Raw genomic sequence first — 16,426 nt, forward strand, 5'->3', positions numbered from 1 at the left:
CCCCAGACCAAACTCCATCTGCTCTGTAACATGTGTTTGTCACCGAAACACAGGGGGGAGGGTTGCAAGGCCTGTCTATCTTTCCATTCCAAAAAGGCTCTTAGAGACCGCAAGGCATGTCGGCGGTAAAAGCAGCAGAGCAATATTGAAGACACTTCTGACATCAAGATGTTGGGGACTAGGAATCTTACAGTCCAGGGTCTCTGGGACTCCAAACACCAGGGTCTACCACGGATACGTAATAAAGGAATTCCTCCAGCATCCCCCAGAGGAGCACCAGAAAATGGGGCAGGAGCTTTAGTCTGAAGGCTATCTCCTGTCCTGCACAGGGGAATCAATACCAGTGTTTTGCTTTGGCGCCAGACCTGGCTAAGCATATCCGTCTTTAAGCCAGAATGTCCCTTTCAACAAAGAACATCTTTTTGGTCCCTAAGTTGATCTGGCCCTCGAAAAAATGAAAAAGGATACGGAGACTGCCAAGTCTATGGGTGCACTTCAGACACATAGCCCTTGTAGCTCTTTTCGACGCTCCACCTACCGGCCGGGTGGGAAAAGCACCTGCTCAGATGCCTCTACCTGTATTGTGAGTGTTTATATATGTATATATACATATATGTAAAGCTACATATATGTGTTTCCGGGGTCCCGCGCATGGGCGGAAATATTCATGTGCTTATGACTATTGATGAGGATCCCCTGGAAGAGAAAGAAAAATACCTTTTCCCAGAACTCGGCCACACCAGGGCATCCCCATGTTAAGAGTATGAAGGTGGCCTGTGGAGATGCACATTTTAAACAGCAATGAGCCCAATGTTCAAAAGGTGTGTTGGGGTGCGTGTAGGCGCTTAAAATGTATTAGGCGCAGCATGTACTTGGGAGATAGTATTGCCGTCTGTCCGACATCCATGTGGTGAAGGCTGAAGGCACAGTGATAGGGGCAGATGTCTGCATGATGGAGTATAATCTAGTGACTAGTTTGCGTGATGATGGGTTTTTGTTAGCATATGCTCCAAGGCCAGAAGTGTCGAGGGAGGTGCTGGGAACATATTGTGTAGAGCACGGCAGGTAGCTCAGAGTTGGTGATATAGAAGCACTTCCAAGACCATGGGACGAGAGGTAGCGAATGTTTCAAATGGGGGCAGAAATTGGTTCTGATACAGATCAGAGAAGGTTGTGAGACTGTACCCTCGTAATTGTATTCTGGCACCCATTTTCATCAAGGGTGGTAGTCGACAGCTGCGCTCAAGTGGAATATATAGAGCATACAGATAAGTTAATTTGGCTCGTCTATGCAGACCGTCCAATGCCAAATTCACGCACCCACCAGTATGCACCTCCACTCTAAGAGCCCTGTAAGGTAATTAAAGGGCAGTGGTGAGTGGCCAAGGCACTGCCTGGGCGGCATCAATAGCCACATTTGGTTGGAAGGGAGCCGGGTAGAACAGTCTTCCAAGTATTGTGCCTGAGCACATAGTGCATAAGGCGTCATATCAGGCACGTCCAGGCTGCCCTGGGTGAGCGGTAGTGTTAGGATCTCCCATTTCATGTGGGGCTGTTTGCCTGCCCAGGTGAGTGCGATTAAGTTGGGAGTGTAGGCGGCGCAAATATTGGGCTGTTAGACGAGTGGGCAGGATGAGAAAGAGGCGAAAACTATGGTAGGATGACAATCTTTGCTATAGCTATTCATCTGGTAATCAATAGTGTCAAGTGGAAGCAGATGGGAATGGTCTTCACGTCATTGTTCGCTTTCCAGGGATTGTCCACAACTGAGCCAGATCCTTAAGTAGCGTACTGGCTCAGATGCCGACTTGAACGGGCATTCCATAGGGAGGTGCTTTGTGCCATCAGTAAAGGGGGATAATATAGATTTTGGCCAGTTAATCAAAATACCTGAGAATCCACCAAAGCACGTTATCTCACAAGTCAGTGGGTCCAGGTTCACTTGTGGGTTATGAATGTAGAGGGTGATGTCATTGGCATACATGGAGATCACCAGCCCCCTGGAGGTAAAGCAGAGACCACAGTGGGCATGATGTTGGGCAGCCAGTAGCTCAATCGGTATGGCAAAAAGGATGGGCGAGAGTGGGTATCCCTGTCGTGTTCCACAGGTTACTGGGAACGGGCCTGGCAACATTCAGTTGAGCCACAGAATGGCAATGGGCGGGATGCAGAGTAACTGAATATGGCGAAGGAATTTGGAGCTTAGGTCTGTTTGCGCTAACGAATAGGTAAGGCCACTCAAGGGAGTCTAAGGTATTTGTGGTGTCACCATAGGTGAATCGAGGTTCTACAGGTGGGTATGATCCAGCCAGAGGATTAGTAATGCGTCAACATATGCTGTTAGGGCACTCTGTGAGCAGACTGGTATGGCAGTGTACAGCACAGCGTAATAGGAGGTCATGGTGTCTAATAGAGATTTTGGGGTGGACTGGAGAACCTGCAGGTCGTCCAGCAGTTCAACCACATATGTAGAAGCATGCAGCTTGCATAGTAGCCCAGCAAGTGTCCTACCTGGGCAGTCACCCTTCTTTATTGGCAAGCCTGTGCCTCTCTACCCAGGTAATGGGTCTCTTGGGTGGCCTTCTCAGAAAAGTCAGCCAGTTTGTCCCGGATCTCGGCGTGGTCACGCTGTATAAGATATTCCAGTTCTAAGGCCTGGATTTCTCGTTCCAATAGGGCAAGTCGCCCCCATATGGCTTTAAGGACCCCAGATTGCTTTGCAATGCACTTGGCGCAAATGACTGCCTTAAAGGCTTCCCAGGGACTGGAAGATGAATCGTCGAGGATATCTTAACGGAATGCAAAATCATGCAGCGCCCGTGGGGGCAAGCGCCAAGTAAAGGCACAGTGAGCCGTAATACAGGTGCCTTCTGCTTGTGTAGCATGCATGTGCAGCCAGATGTCTTGCAAGTAGTTGTCGTGCATAATGGTATTAAGCGTCAGTGCAGCATGTGGATGTCTGGATGTTCCAAACCGGTTTAGCTGGTCATTTAATGTAACACTGAAGTCACCTCCCATATAATAGCCCAAGACCAGAAATCAGTGGCCATATTTATATTTTTTCCCTACCCATTGCCACTTTATAAAAATTATTTTACGTTTTTATATATTTTTTTTAAAGGAAGCATTGCAGTAGTTAGAAAAAAAACCATGCAAAAAATGTAATCCTACTCTACTACACCATATTTTATAAATATAGTGTATTAAGGTATATTTTCATTTTTTTACATAGTTAATTAGTTACAAAAATTGCCTACAGCGGTAACATCTACAAATTACCGCACAAGCATTTTTTTTAAATGAGCAATTTTCCATAAGTGCTGTAAAACATACAGAAAAATACAAATACATTTCGCTACCTAACACTGTAGTAAAGTGATAAAAGGTAGGGAACAACAATTAAACCTACTTTTTTTCAAATATGTAAGGCCCTAACCCAGAACGCAGGGAATGTGCACTGAAAACTACATGGCGACCTTTTAAGTTTTGTAAAGACAGCCATCAGTCAATCTGATAATGCCTTCTTGTTGGCATGTACCGCTATATACTGTGGTACAATATATATAACAAAGTATGTGAACACTTATGAACTTTTACACTACTTACACCTACTGCCAAAAATTAGCATTTAAACCTCAATCTATATTTCTGCCACATTACATTTAAATCCGTTAACCCCTTTCACGCTACATCTGTTTCAAGTACCACACTCAACGTCACTCCAGTCTATGCCACTCTACTCACTTAAGTATACCACCACTCCACTATGCACCACTGTACTGTAAGCTAGTATACTCTATGCCTCTTCCCTCTTCGCCACTATATGTTACACTATTCTAATCTGTGCCACTCCACCACAGAGTGCACCACTCCCATGTAAGCTATTCCACCCACCACTATTCCACACTATGCAACTCCACACAATTCCACTCTAGGATACTCTGTAAGAGACCAATGTAGGGCACTCCACTCTATGCTATTCCATTATATGGCATTCCACTCCACTTCCCTCCACATTATTCCACTCCACACCAATGTAGGACACTCCAATGAAGGTCATTCCACTCCACTCTATGCTATTCCACTGAATGTCACTCTGCACCAATCCACTCATACCACTCCACACAACTCCACTCAATGCCACTCCAAGCGTTTCCAGTGTACGCCACTCCATGCCACCCATCCTACTCCACTGTTCTCTGCTCAGTACTGTACTTCACTCAACAAGTCTACGGCCCTGCACTCTACCACACAATACTCCACTCTATAGCACTCCGCTGTACAACAATATACTTCTATTAATGGCAGTCTACAGCACACTACTTTACTCTATAGCACTGTAAGACAGACACTATACGCAACTCCTTCTACACTGCTCCACCCACAATACTCTACTCTATGAAACATTACTCCACTGTTCTCAACTACTGCACTACTCCATTCTATGTCACTCCACACTATTCCACTCTAGGACACGCCAATGTAGGAGACCAATGGAAGGTACTCAACTCTACACTAATCCACTATATGGCATTCCAATCCAAGACAGTCCACTCTGCGTAACTCCACTCTACCGCACTCCACTCCACACTATTCCACACTACTCCACTGTTCGCCACTCCATAGTATTCCACGCTATTCCATTCTACGCCACACCAATGTAGTACACTCCAATGAATGTCATTCCACTCCACTTTACCACACTCCACTCTATGCTTTTCTACTGAACGCCACTCCATTCTACGCCAAGCCACTCTAAACCACTCCACTGCACACCACTCTAAGTCACTGCAAGCTATTCCAGTGTACCCCACTGCACACCACTCCACTGTACTCTATTCAGCACTGTACTTCACTCAACAAGTCTACGCCCTTTCAGTCTACCACACTATACTCCACTATATAGCACTCCACTGTATTTGTATTTATATATTTTTTGAATATATATTTTATAAAGCGTGACATTCATCCCAAGGGATTTTATGACACTAGGATAGACAGGAAAACAGTTTAGAGTGGAATGTGGTGCGTGCTAAGTACATCGGGTTTAGAGCCCATGATCCGAGGACATCACTACTTGAGTCCTGCGAAGAACAATGTCTTCAGTTTCTTTCTGAAACTCACGTGATTTTCCATGAGACTAAGCTCTAGCAGGAGGCTGTTCCAATTAGTAGCTGCCAAGTCGGTGAAGGAGCGAACCCCTGTTCTGACTTTTGATGTGTTTAGTTTTGGCTAGAGAGAGGCTGCCAGACCTAAGGTCACGGGAGGGAACATAAAATTCCAGTTTGCCCAGCAGTATTCTGGGGCAATGCTCTATGCGCATAGCATAGGAGCTTACACTTTGATCTTTGTCTGATAGGCAGCCAATGTAATTCTTTCAGACAGGCCGAGACCGAACATGAATTAGTTTTATTACGAACCAATTTGGCTGTACAACAATGTACTTTTTTTAATGGCAGCCTACAGCACACTAGTCTACTCTGTACACCGTATGACACTCTATGACACTAGACACAACTCCCTCTACACTGCTCCACGCCACTAGACTCTACTCTATGAGACATTACTCCACTGTACTCCACTGCTGCACTCTGCGCCACACCACTGTACACCACTCTATGCAACTCAACAACAGTAAATTCCACTCCACTCTATCATACTGTACCGCATGCTGCTGTATGCCATTCCACTGTCAACACTGTAATCCGCTCTGTGGCACTCAACAGTACTCCACTGTAAGTCACTTTGACACTCGACAAGACGCCACTTCACTACAGTGTGCTACAATCCACTCCACTCTACAACACTTAACTCAACTGTATGCTACGCCAGTCCACTCTGCACCACACTAGTCAACTTTCTGCTTTGCCACTCCACTGGACTCCATTCCACTTTACTCCATGCACAATACCTTTCCCCACTCTATGACCCTGTACAATACTCCACTCTACACAACGCTACTACACTCTGCATCACTATACCACACTGCACTATACTGTATGCCACTATACAACACTGTACTACCATCTACTACACTCTATGCCCCTACACTCCACTGTAGAACACTCCACTCTGACATTTTCCAACACTCTAGTGGAGAAGTGTGGCTCAATGGTTAGAGCGGCAGACCCTGATGCAGAGGTCTAGCCCGGGACCAGGGTTCAATTTCCCGCCTCGGCGGGTCTTGGGCTCAAAATTCCACGGACCTGATAATTCTCGCCTCGGTGCCTATTCCAATCATGGAGTCCCACTCTGCAACTCTGGCCAATAGCTTGCTTAATCTCCACAACGGCCCCAACAACGCTAAGGATGCCTGGCCTCCACCTTGGGGGTGCCCAGGAGTGGACGCCTCACAGGGAAAGCCAGGATGGGTTCCACAGCGGTATTCATACAAGCGCCTTGAGACCCTTGCGGGTGAGTAGTGCGCTATACAAGTATCAATTTACATTTACTCTATGACACACCTCTCCACTGTACAACAAGCCACTCAAATGTGTTAGTTTACTCAACTCTACGTTTGACTACTCTCGTACACGCTATGCCACTTCACTATACAACAAACCACTGCACTCTATGACACTTTAGTCCACTTTACGCTATGCTACTCCTCTAGACTCCACTCTACAACACTCTCCTCCACTCTACTGTAAAACACTCCACACAACGACACTGGACTCTACAATTTTAAACACATTTTTCTAACACTGCCATGCCCCCCAAAAAACAGCAAAACAAACATTAAAATGTATTGAAAAACTAAAGGTTAAACCTTTGTTATACTTAAGGAAACTTCACTTATTCTTTCTATACAAACTACACAAACATTACAAGTGCTAAAGTTAGCTATACCAGAAATTTGATAATTGCAGTTCGGGCAGGACTATTCCCACTGAAGCCGAATTTGCATAGGGCAAAAGAATTATGGGTTAGGATGCGGCCCTGAGTAATTACCAGTGGCTGATATTAATTAAAGCATTTCATCAATCATTTTTTTGTACACATCTAAGAATGTTAACGGTCACATATACACCAATTCTACACAATTCCTTCACCTAAAATAGGATTCCAAATGGATAAAGATACTGTATCTTCAAGGGGTATGTTGGACACGACCCTTTCAAATACCGATTCAGTATCTTATGTGTCAATGAAGGTGAGAATGTATTTGCAAAAGAGGTCCCCTTGACACCCTGCCCCCTTTGTGAATGTAATTCTTAACCTTTAAGAAAAAATAAACTTTTTTTTTTAAATGTAGTCCCTTTTAACTTAAAGGAAAAGGGGCTAAATTTGAAAAATAAAAATATGCTGCTCCATTTAAAAGCAATTACAGAAATGACTGTCTCCTGACCCCGGCAGCCAACATCCCTGTGATGCCCTACAATAGTAGTGCTCTCCAATTTGCAACCTACTTCATAATATTTATAAGGTAGATCGAATTGCGACCCAATATGATTCGGAATTTTAAGAAACTGCATATTAGTACATACATTGGTTCTTAAAATTCTCTACTAGTCAAAAAAAAATACTGATTGCAATTTGCAACCAGTACTTTACAACCAGTTATTCATACAGCTGGCCTCTAATTTACTTATCACAAGACGATCAAGAAAAGGAAACAATTTATGCTTTGGAGATACTTGAGCAAGACTTGATATTAAGAATCCAAGTGTTCCATACAAAGTTAACTCCACCATCCTAGAGTCCTCGTTTTACTGTTAACTCATCCATTATACCGCTATATGAACCACGCTAAGTGAAGCAGGACTCCAGTGGGCTATGGACTGCAGTGGCATCTAGAAAGCAGGCTCACCTACTGCCTGCCCTCCTCATATAGGTGGATAGCAATGCAGGTGATGTGAAAACCTGCTGAGAGTGTATGAGAATGATGATGAAACAATTAACTGAGAAAGAAGGTGCTATACAGCAATAAAGGATAATCACATTCAACATGCTCACACTTGCTAGCAATTATGTAGTAATTCTGGTATTGCAAAACGTACTAATTACTATAAAACAGCAAGAAAATCAGATTAACTTTACCTCCATCTTCTTGTTCGCTCGAGATGGTGCTGCCAACTTCTGATGCAGAGACATTTGAAGGCACTGAGTGGTTGGACGCTCGAGGAGAGATGTTTGGAGTGCTGGTAGCTGAACTTTCTGTGCGAGCACCATATGTGTCGAAGAAATCCGGATCGTGCGCAAGATCAGTGATGGGAATAAAAGGGACATTTTGCTGCTGCAACAGTTGGATCTTCTCCTCCAACTGCTTCTGGAACTGTTGGTTCTGCAGTTGATGCTGCTGCTGAACAGTCTTCAAATTCAAACAAACAGCTTTAAACTTCAAGCAATGTTAAGAGACAAAGATGAAACCCACATTAAATGTCATGCGTTAGGAATGGACACTGAGCTTCTAAGAATCAAAGTTAATACACAAAATCCTGAGCCCATCCCTGATCAACAGGACTATAATCACACTCCCCTTAAGATATTTGCCTAATGATGGGGCTAAAGGTCTATATTTAGGGTTTGGCACATAATATAACCTGTCAAAATGTGATGGAGTTTGCGTCCATTGTATTCCAGTTGCTATAGGCTATTGTGAACTTGTAATACGGCGGACAGAACATCCACCACATTTTGATAGAGTATCCTTATCGACCAAACTCTAATTAGGGCCCAAAGTATCTTGCACAAAGGAAATATCACAAACTGACATACACTGCCACAAGGAATGTTGGAAAGCTACATTAAACTGTTACTTACCATTACAGGTTCCTTTTCGACCTTAAGCTCTATTTGCACATGGATAACAAGCAGCTGTATTTCCGACAGAAGATGCACATATCAATTTCAAATGCTAAAAAACGTTTTGCAGATCTGTAGATACTTTGGAGCAAGGCTGGCATCAGCTAAACAAAAAGCTGGAATCAGAATGGATCATCAATAATAATAGGGTGTCCCAGTAACATGCAGAACCTGGGGAATTACAGCAGTATAGAAGCAGAGGTTCTGCCACAAAATGGCACTTACTGTCGATAAGGAAAGCATATCCACAGGGACTATCAATTAATGATACATACAAACAGGCTACTAACAAACATTAGAAATGAAAACGACACTGTTTGTTTGAAAACAGTTAGGAATGAGTGATATATTTAAAGTCGTATATCGTCTGTGCTTAGTACATCAAAAAGCAGACTAAATACAGACTGTGAACGATGTTTGTGACATATCTGTACATGTGTTAAGACTATGCCTCATAAATAACACAGGTGCTATGACAAGAGCCAGTAAAAGACAGTAACCAACAATTAACATATATACACATAAATTTGGTTTTGCGCCCAAATATAGTATATACCCCTAAAGAAGATGTGTTTTTCATCCTGTCTCATACATGTCTATTTGGGTATGGTACTCTTCAAACAAACAGTGTTGCTTGTATGGATCATTAATTGATAGTCCCATATCTTTGCGGATATACTTTACTTATTGAAAGTAATGACCCCTTTCGGAATCAGAATGGAAGCTTTGGAAGACGTAACAGATTTAAAGCAATGATTCTTCAGCACTAGCTAGATAGGAGTTGCAGAAATGCTTTAAGTGAGCTTCTGAAAATATTGCTTAGCCTTTTTTTACATGCACAGTTATGCAAAGTTGTTTCATATCCTGAGGTTGGATCATAAGAAAACAAGTTACTTAACTGTAACCTTGGTTCTCCAGTATTGGTAACTTTCATAGATTCCCATGCTTTTTATCATTCCCCGTCGTCGGAATGGGAGCCTCGGTAAACAGAAAATACCATAGCAGTAGTTACAAACGAGAAAGAAAGGCCTAGGCCTCATCTCATTTTGTAGCATATCGCCCTCTTTTTGTAAAAGAGACCAAAAAATAGAAACAACGAATCAGATCAGCCTCACCCCATAGAATCCTCGAGAGAGCCTCAGATTTTCGTAGCCGTTGTGTAACATTAACCACTTCTGCTGAAGGCTGAGCTTTCCCAGGGGAGGCGGGTGGGCGCATGGGAATCTATGAAAGTTACCAATACTGGGGAACCAAAGTTACAGGTAAGTAACTTGTTTTCTTGCCCAAGTATTGGACCTTTATAGATTCCCATGCTTTGTAACAGAGTAGCTAGCTGTAAGCAATAAATGCACATTTTGTTACATGCATATTAGCATATCACAGTATAAGTATTAACAGACAGTAAATACACCTTGCCACCATAGATAGAAAACATTATCAGATACAAAATGTGCAATATAGGAAGGAGGGATAGAAGGGAAAGCTCACCGCTTATTGGAAGAGGTTCCTCAGGACTGCTTGTCCAACTGCTGCCTCACTCCTTGTGGAAGAGTCCAAACAATAGTGCTTCGTGAATGAATGGGCACTGCTCCATGTAGCCGCCCTACAAATGTCCTTGATAGGAACACCAGCGAACAGAGCCGAAGATGATGAAACTGATCTCATAGAATGAGCTTTGATTCGTCCCTTCAGCGGCTTTCCTGCCGCCTGATGACAGAAGGGAATTGTGCTGGCAATCCAACGTGATATCCCCTGCTTTGATAAGGGCAAGTCTTTCCTTGGAGGGCTAAAAGCGACAAAAAATTGTGAAGTCTTCCTGAAATCTTTCGTGCGTTGGAGATAGAACTTCAGGCATCTTTGGACAGCCAAAGTGTGGAGAAACCTTTCAGCCAGAGTTGAAGGTCGAGGAAAGAAAGACCTTAGAACAACAGGTTCATTCAGGTGAAAATTCGAAGGGACTTCTGGAATAAATTTTGGATTTGTCCTCAAAATCAAAGAGTCCTTTTTGAACTGTAAGAAAGGTTCAACAATTGTGAGAGCTTGAAGTTCTCCAACCCTCCTGGCTGATGTTATAGCCAGAAGAAAAGCCCCCTTCCACGACAAAATATACATGTCTGCTTTCTGTATAGGTTCATTAAGGCAATGCAAGATGACATCGATCCTAGAAGGGATTTGTATTAACGGACTGAAAGAGTTGGTTTCCTTTGCAATCGGTTGGCAGAAAGAATCAGCCTGTTCTGTCTTTCCTCTGAAGGGAAAGCTTTGCACTGAGTTCTATCGCCGGCTGGGAAACGCGGAACCGCCATCTTGGGGGGAGGCATGGTAGCGCTCCAGCTCCTGGACGCCTCCCGCCCTCCCTCACTACATAAGGAGTCTCGGCGATAGCTCAAGCAGATTACTTGTTTTCCCCTGAGGCGGAAGCCGGGGGCATTTCTTTATTTCTAATTTCTAAAAACGGATCTCTTATGTGAGAGTGTATGAATTTAAAACTTTAAAACTGTATGTGTGGTGATTCAAGACTTGTGTACAGTCGCACTGACCGACACTTTTAAAAATTGTATATATTTTAATAGTGGCTTCTTAAAAATCGGACACTGACCGCCTGCCTGTTTTGACGAGATTTCTTCGTCACAGGGGTCCAGATCTTCATCCCTCCACCGGTGCAGCCGAGCACAGCGCTCTCGCCGGCTGGGAAACGCGGTACCGCCATCTTGGGGGGAGGCAGGGTAGCGCTCCAGCTCCTGGACGCCTCCCACCCTCCTCCCACCCCCAGCAGGACATGGATAAAAGGAAGGGTCTCTCCCGTCAGTGCAGCGGGCGGGCGCAGCGGGCGCGCGCGCCGAAGGCGCGCCTAAGGCAAGCCCGTCTGCGCCCGTCCGCGACCAGCGCCAGTCCCCCTGCCTCTCGTACCCCTTTGATCACCTGGTCCTCGGAGCAACTTGTACTCCTACGCCGCAACACTTGCAATCCGCCTAAATGTTGTAATCCCCACAGCTTGGACACCTTCTCTTATTCGTGTCTTTGCTGTAACCATCACATTCCCGCCTTTATAAAACGGTTTCCACCACCCAACACTGGCGCTCATTGCTCTTTACTGCCTACCTTACATGCAGCCTTAATTAACTGCCGGTCTCTGCCTGCACACGCTTCGGACATTTGGCTGCTGCTAGATACGCACAAGTGGGACATATTATTTCTCACAGAAACGTGGCTTAAAGACTCGTTCATGCCAGACATCAACTTGGCCATTCCCCCTGGTTTCCGATTATTAGGCATTAATCGAGATAACACCAAACCTGGAGGGGGTCTTGCGATAATTGCAAAATCCCACCTTACACTGAGCACTACTAAAATTGCTAACCTCGGTCTTATCGAGGCCATGTATTTTACAATCAAGGACGCCGCGTGTACCATTTTTGCCGGTATCCTGGTATATAACCCCCCTCCCGTTACTGCATCCTCTCTCAATGCCCTGATGCACTCCATTGCGGACTTTTCCCTCAAACACTCGCACTTTACAGTGTTGGGAGATTTTAACCTTCATATTGATAACCCTTCCTGTGCTCAAGCCTCTTCAATTCTGGAAACCCTACAAGGACTTACCTTGTCCCAATTAGTTAAAGGCCCCACGCATAAAGCTGGTCATACACTTGATCTGATTTTTTCAAACCACCCTGGCATTACTGTCCTTCCTTCACTTCCCCTTACATGGTCTGACCACTTCCTTATCCCCTTTCATACCGCCAGGCCTCCCCTTCCCCCTCCCTCTTTCCTCAACAGAGACAGTGGTCGTAAATGGACCAAGGTTACCTGCGAGGCTATTGATTCCCGATTTCAGTACCACTTTAATCAGACGGAAGGTCTGGACAAGGAAACGGCAAGATATAATTCTGCCCTCACCTCTGCACTGGATTCAATTGCTCCTCTCGCTCCCATGGCGTCTGCCAGATCTCGTCCTTCGGCCCCTTGGTTCTCCCCTTTGTTACGTGAAGAAAAAAGTAAATGCAAAAGGATGGAAAGCAAATGGCGCCAGAATTATGATCCAGTGGCCAAACTGGCATATAAATCTGCTTTAAATAAATTCCAAACGCTCAAACGCTCCTCCATGAGAACATATTTCTCAAACCTCATTCAACAGGCGCAGAACTCGTCCAAAACCCTCTTCACGATTGTGAAGGATTTGGTTACCTCTTTGGCCGTCAAAACCCAATGCATTCCTACCCAAGATCTATGCAACGGACTTTCTGACTTTTTTCAGGACAAAATTACTAAACTCGCCTCCTCTTTTGTCTCTGCCTCTCCCAACCCACTTCCAGATCCTTCTCACCCCACACACTGCTCTTTTAATTCCTTTAGCGAATTACCCTTTGACTCTGCCCTATCACTACTTCATCAAGTCAAGTCTGGCTCACCCTTAGACCCAGTACCTGCTAAAGTGATGGGCAATCTTGCCCCTGTCTTAATTAATCCCCTCCTCTCCATCTGGAACTCCTCCCTGACCCAGGGTCATTTTCCTTCGGTTTGGAAACAGGCTAGGCTACTTCCCATCCTTAAGAAACGCAACGCTGATCCCTCTCTATTCTGCAGTTACCGACCCATCTCGCTCCTGCCTAAGCCCGCTAAGGTGCTGGAGAAAGTGGTTCAGAAACAACTGGCCCAGTTTTTGGAAACAAACAAACTGTTACACGATTCTCAATCCGGCTTTCGAACCGATTACAGCACTGAGACAGCGTTGCTGGAAGTTTCCGAGACAATCAGGGAATCAGTGGATAGGGGTGAGGAGGCCATGTTGGTCCTCCTCGACCTATCCGCTGCATTTGACACGGTTTCCCATGTCATTCTTATATCTCGACTACAACAGCTGGGGATCGATGGTACGGCCCTAGTATGGATCAAATCCTTTCTGTCCGGACGGACCCAAAGGGTATTGTTACATCCATTTCAATCCGAAGACAAACCCCTCTTGTGTGGTGTGCCCCAGGGTTCAGCCTTGAACCCTTTATTGTTCAATGTTTATCTGGCCCCTCTGGCCAGGGTAGTTGAGTCTTGGGGAGTCAGGGTGGTCTCTTATGCTGATGATACTCAGCTTGTTTTTTCATTTAGAGACCATTCTGACTCCCTCTTTTCCAACTTTCGAAACTGCCTTGGTAACATTTGCACCTGGATGGCTGCTAACCATCTCGCCCCCAACACTGAAAAAACTGAGGTTCTCTTTTTCAGCCAGAAATCTACTCCCCCTGCAACTTTATGGTGGCCCACCGTTCTTAACCCACCTCCTATACCAGTGCAATCAGCCCGTAACCTGGGCTTCATATTTGATAACACCTTGTCCGGGAAAACCCAGGTCAATAAAGTAGCGGCGGCTTGTTTCAATAAACTGCGTATGATCAGGAAGATTTTTCCCTATCTCCCCCAGTCTTCCCGTAAAACAGTGGTCCAGGCACTCATCACTGCACACCTTGATTATGCCAACAGCCTTTATGCTGGTGCCCCCCAATATCTCATTGACCGACTCCAAACTATACAAAACGCGGCAGCAAGGCTCATTGGTAACATCCCCCCCCGCAACTCGGTCAGAGCATACCGAGAGGAGCTACATTGGCTTCCCATAGCCCGTCGCATTGACTTCAAGGTTCTGATCCTTGCTTTCAGGGCAATTAATGGCACTGGCCCTGGCTACCTGAGCAAAAGGCTTAAGATATCCTCTTCAGTAAGGCATTTGAGATCCAATAGTCTACGCCTGCAGATCGTCCCTCGATTCAGACTCACCCGTACTGGTGGCAGAACTTTTACCGTTACGGCCGCCAAGCTTTGGAACAGCCTACCCATAGATCTCAGGTTCTCCGAATCTGAACAAGTCTTCCGTCGCAAATTGAAAACATGGCTGTTTTCTAAGCACTAGCCAGCAAATCCCTTGCCGACCTGCTCTTCTGACAGATAGTCATGAACTAGGCAACCCTCTCTGTGATAAACAAGTAGTCTTAGCGCCGGGACACCCCCGCTGGAGGTAGCCGTGCGCTCTATAAGCTTCTTAAATAAATAAATAAATATCCAGAATGGCCCCCAGAAACCTTGCCGACCTGGATGGTAGAAGGACAAACTTGCTTCTGTTTAGACCTAGACCCAAGTGATTGAAAATTTGAATGCAATCTTCGACTGCCCTTGAGAGGATGAGCCTTTTTCAGCCAATCGTCCAGGTAGGGGAACGCCTGCAGAGACTGCCTACTGAGAAATGCTGTTACTGGGGCCAATACCTTTGTAAATATTTGCGGAGCGGATCTTAGTCCGAAAGGTAGGACCCTGAACTTAAAGTGGCTCTTGGCTACTGTGAAGCGTAGATACCTCCTGTGGGCCGGATGAATGAGAACATGAAAGTATGCGTCCTCGAGATCTAGCGCTGCCATATAATAGCCAGGATTTAGGAGACTCAATATATCATGGAGAGAACCCATACGAAATGAGTTTTATGAGATAGGTGTTGAGCTCCCTCAGGTCTAGAACTGGGCACCACTTGTCTTCTTTTTTCCGAACCAGGAAAAACCTGGAATAGAACCCTTTTCCTCGTTGGGACTGAGGAACCGATTCTATCCATCCTTTGATGAGCAGCTGCTTTGCTTCGAGACGTAGAAGATTCAGATGTTTTTATTCTGTGGCGCGAGGGGCTCTGGATGGTGGAAAATCTTGAAACTCTAGTGTGTGGCCAAACTGTATGATGATGAGGACCCACCGATCAGATGTAATAATATGCCAGTTGTGGAGGTATTCTGATATCCTGCCCCCCACTGATGTTATTGGAGGGGGAGGAACAGCAGACAGAGCCAGGAAGCCGCTATTGTCGTTTAGAAGCATCTCTTCCCTGACGACCCGGTCATCCTCTTGATGGTTGACGAGAGAAAGAGGCCGATTGACCATGGCGTTGCGAGTATTGGGGCTTGTACGACTGAGAAGATTGTGAATAAGAGGAGTAGCGTTGTTGGTTACCACCTCTGTACGACGAAAAACTCTCCCTTTCGCACCCCTGAAAGAAACCTTGCGGTATTGCAATGTCCCCAATGACCTTGCCGTGTCTGTGTCCTTTTTGATGTCTTGAAGGGCATTGTCTATATGTTTCCCAAAAAGCATTTCTCCATCATAAGGTAAGTCCAGGATCTTATTCTGCTGAACTTCCTGGCAAAACCAGGTAGCCCGAAGCCAGCCCTGACATCTTAAAATTGCTGATCCTGCCAAAGTCTAAAAGCGGTGGTAGCTATATCCATAGCAAAATCTATCACTTCCGAAGAGGACCGTTCTCCTTTCTCAAGGATCTTTTTAGCCTCTACTTTGGCACCATCTGGAAGTTGATCAACAAACGGGGATAAACCGCACCACATTTGGCGATCATATCTACCCAGGATTGCATTAGCATTTGCAGCTCGAAATACAAGACTAGACATTGAGGAGAATCGTTTACCCACATTGTCCAGGATTCTACCCTCCTTATCTGGTGGTGTTGTAAGGGGCACCAATGGATTTTTTGACTTTCTTTGAGCTGCCTGGGAAATAACGGAGTCCGGCTTCGGTTGACCAGTCAGGCAAGCGGGACTGTTTTCTGGAGCTTTATATTTTTCTCCAGCCGCGGAAG

General features: G+C 45.2%; 1 protein-coding gene across 2 annotated transcripts in view; it reads right to left on the minus strand.

The window, feature by feature from the left end:
* Positions 1-16,426, minus strand: part of ERN1 (endoplasmic reticulum to nucleus signaling 1) — a 673,099-nt gene that overhangs the window by 164,397 nt on the left and 492,276 nt on the right. The window contains exon 13 of one of the 2 annotated variants that reach the window (XM_086930909.1): positions 8,041-8,311. In XM_086930909.1, the coding sequence (XP_086787035.1) occupies positions 8,041-8,311 (271 nt within the window). Of the gene's footprint in view, positions 1-8,040; positions 8,339-16,426 lie in introns of both variants that reach the window. The other variant, XM_086930908.1, reaches the window with a different exon arrangement.

Source organism: Lissotriton vulgaris, chromosome 7, assembly GCF_964263255.1.
Source record: "Lissotriton vulgaris chromosome 7, aLisVul1.2, whole genome shotgun sequence".
Taxonomy (NCBI): Eukaryota; Metazoa; Chordata; class Amphibia; order Caudata; family Salamandridae; genus Lissotriton; species Lissotriton vulgaris.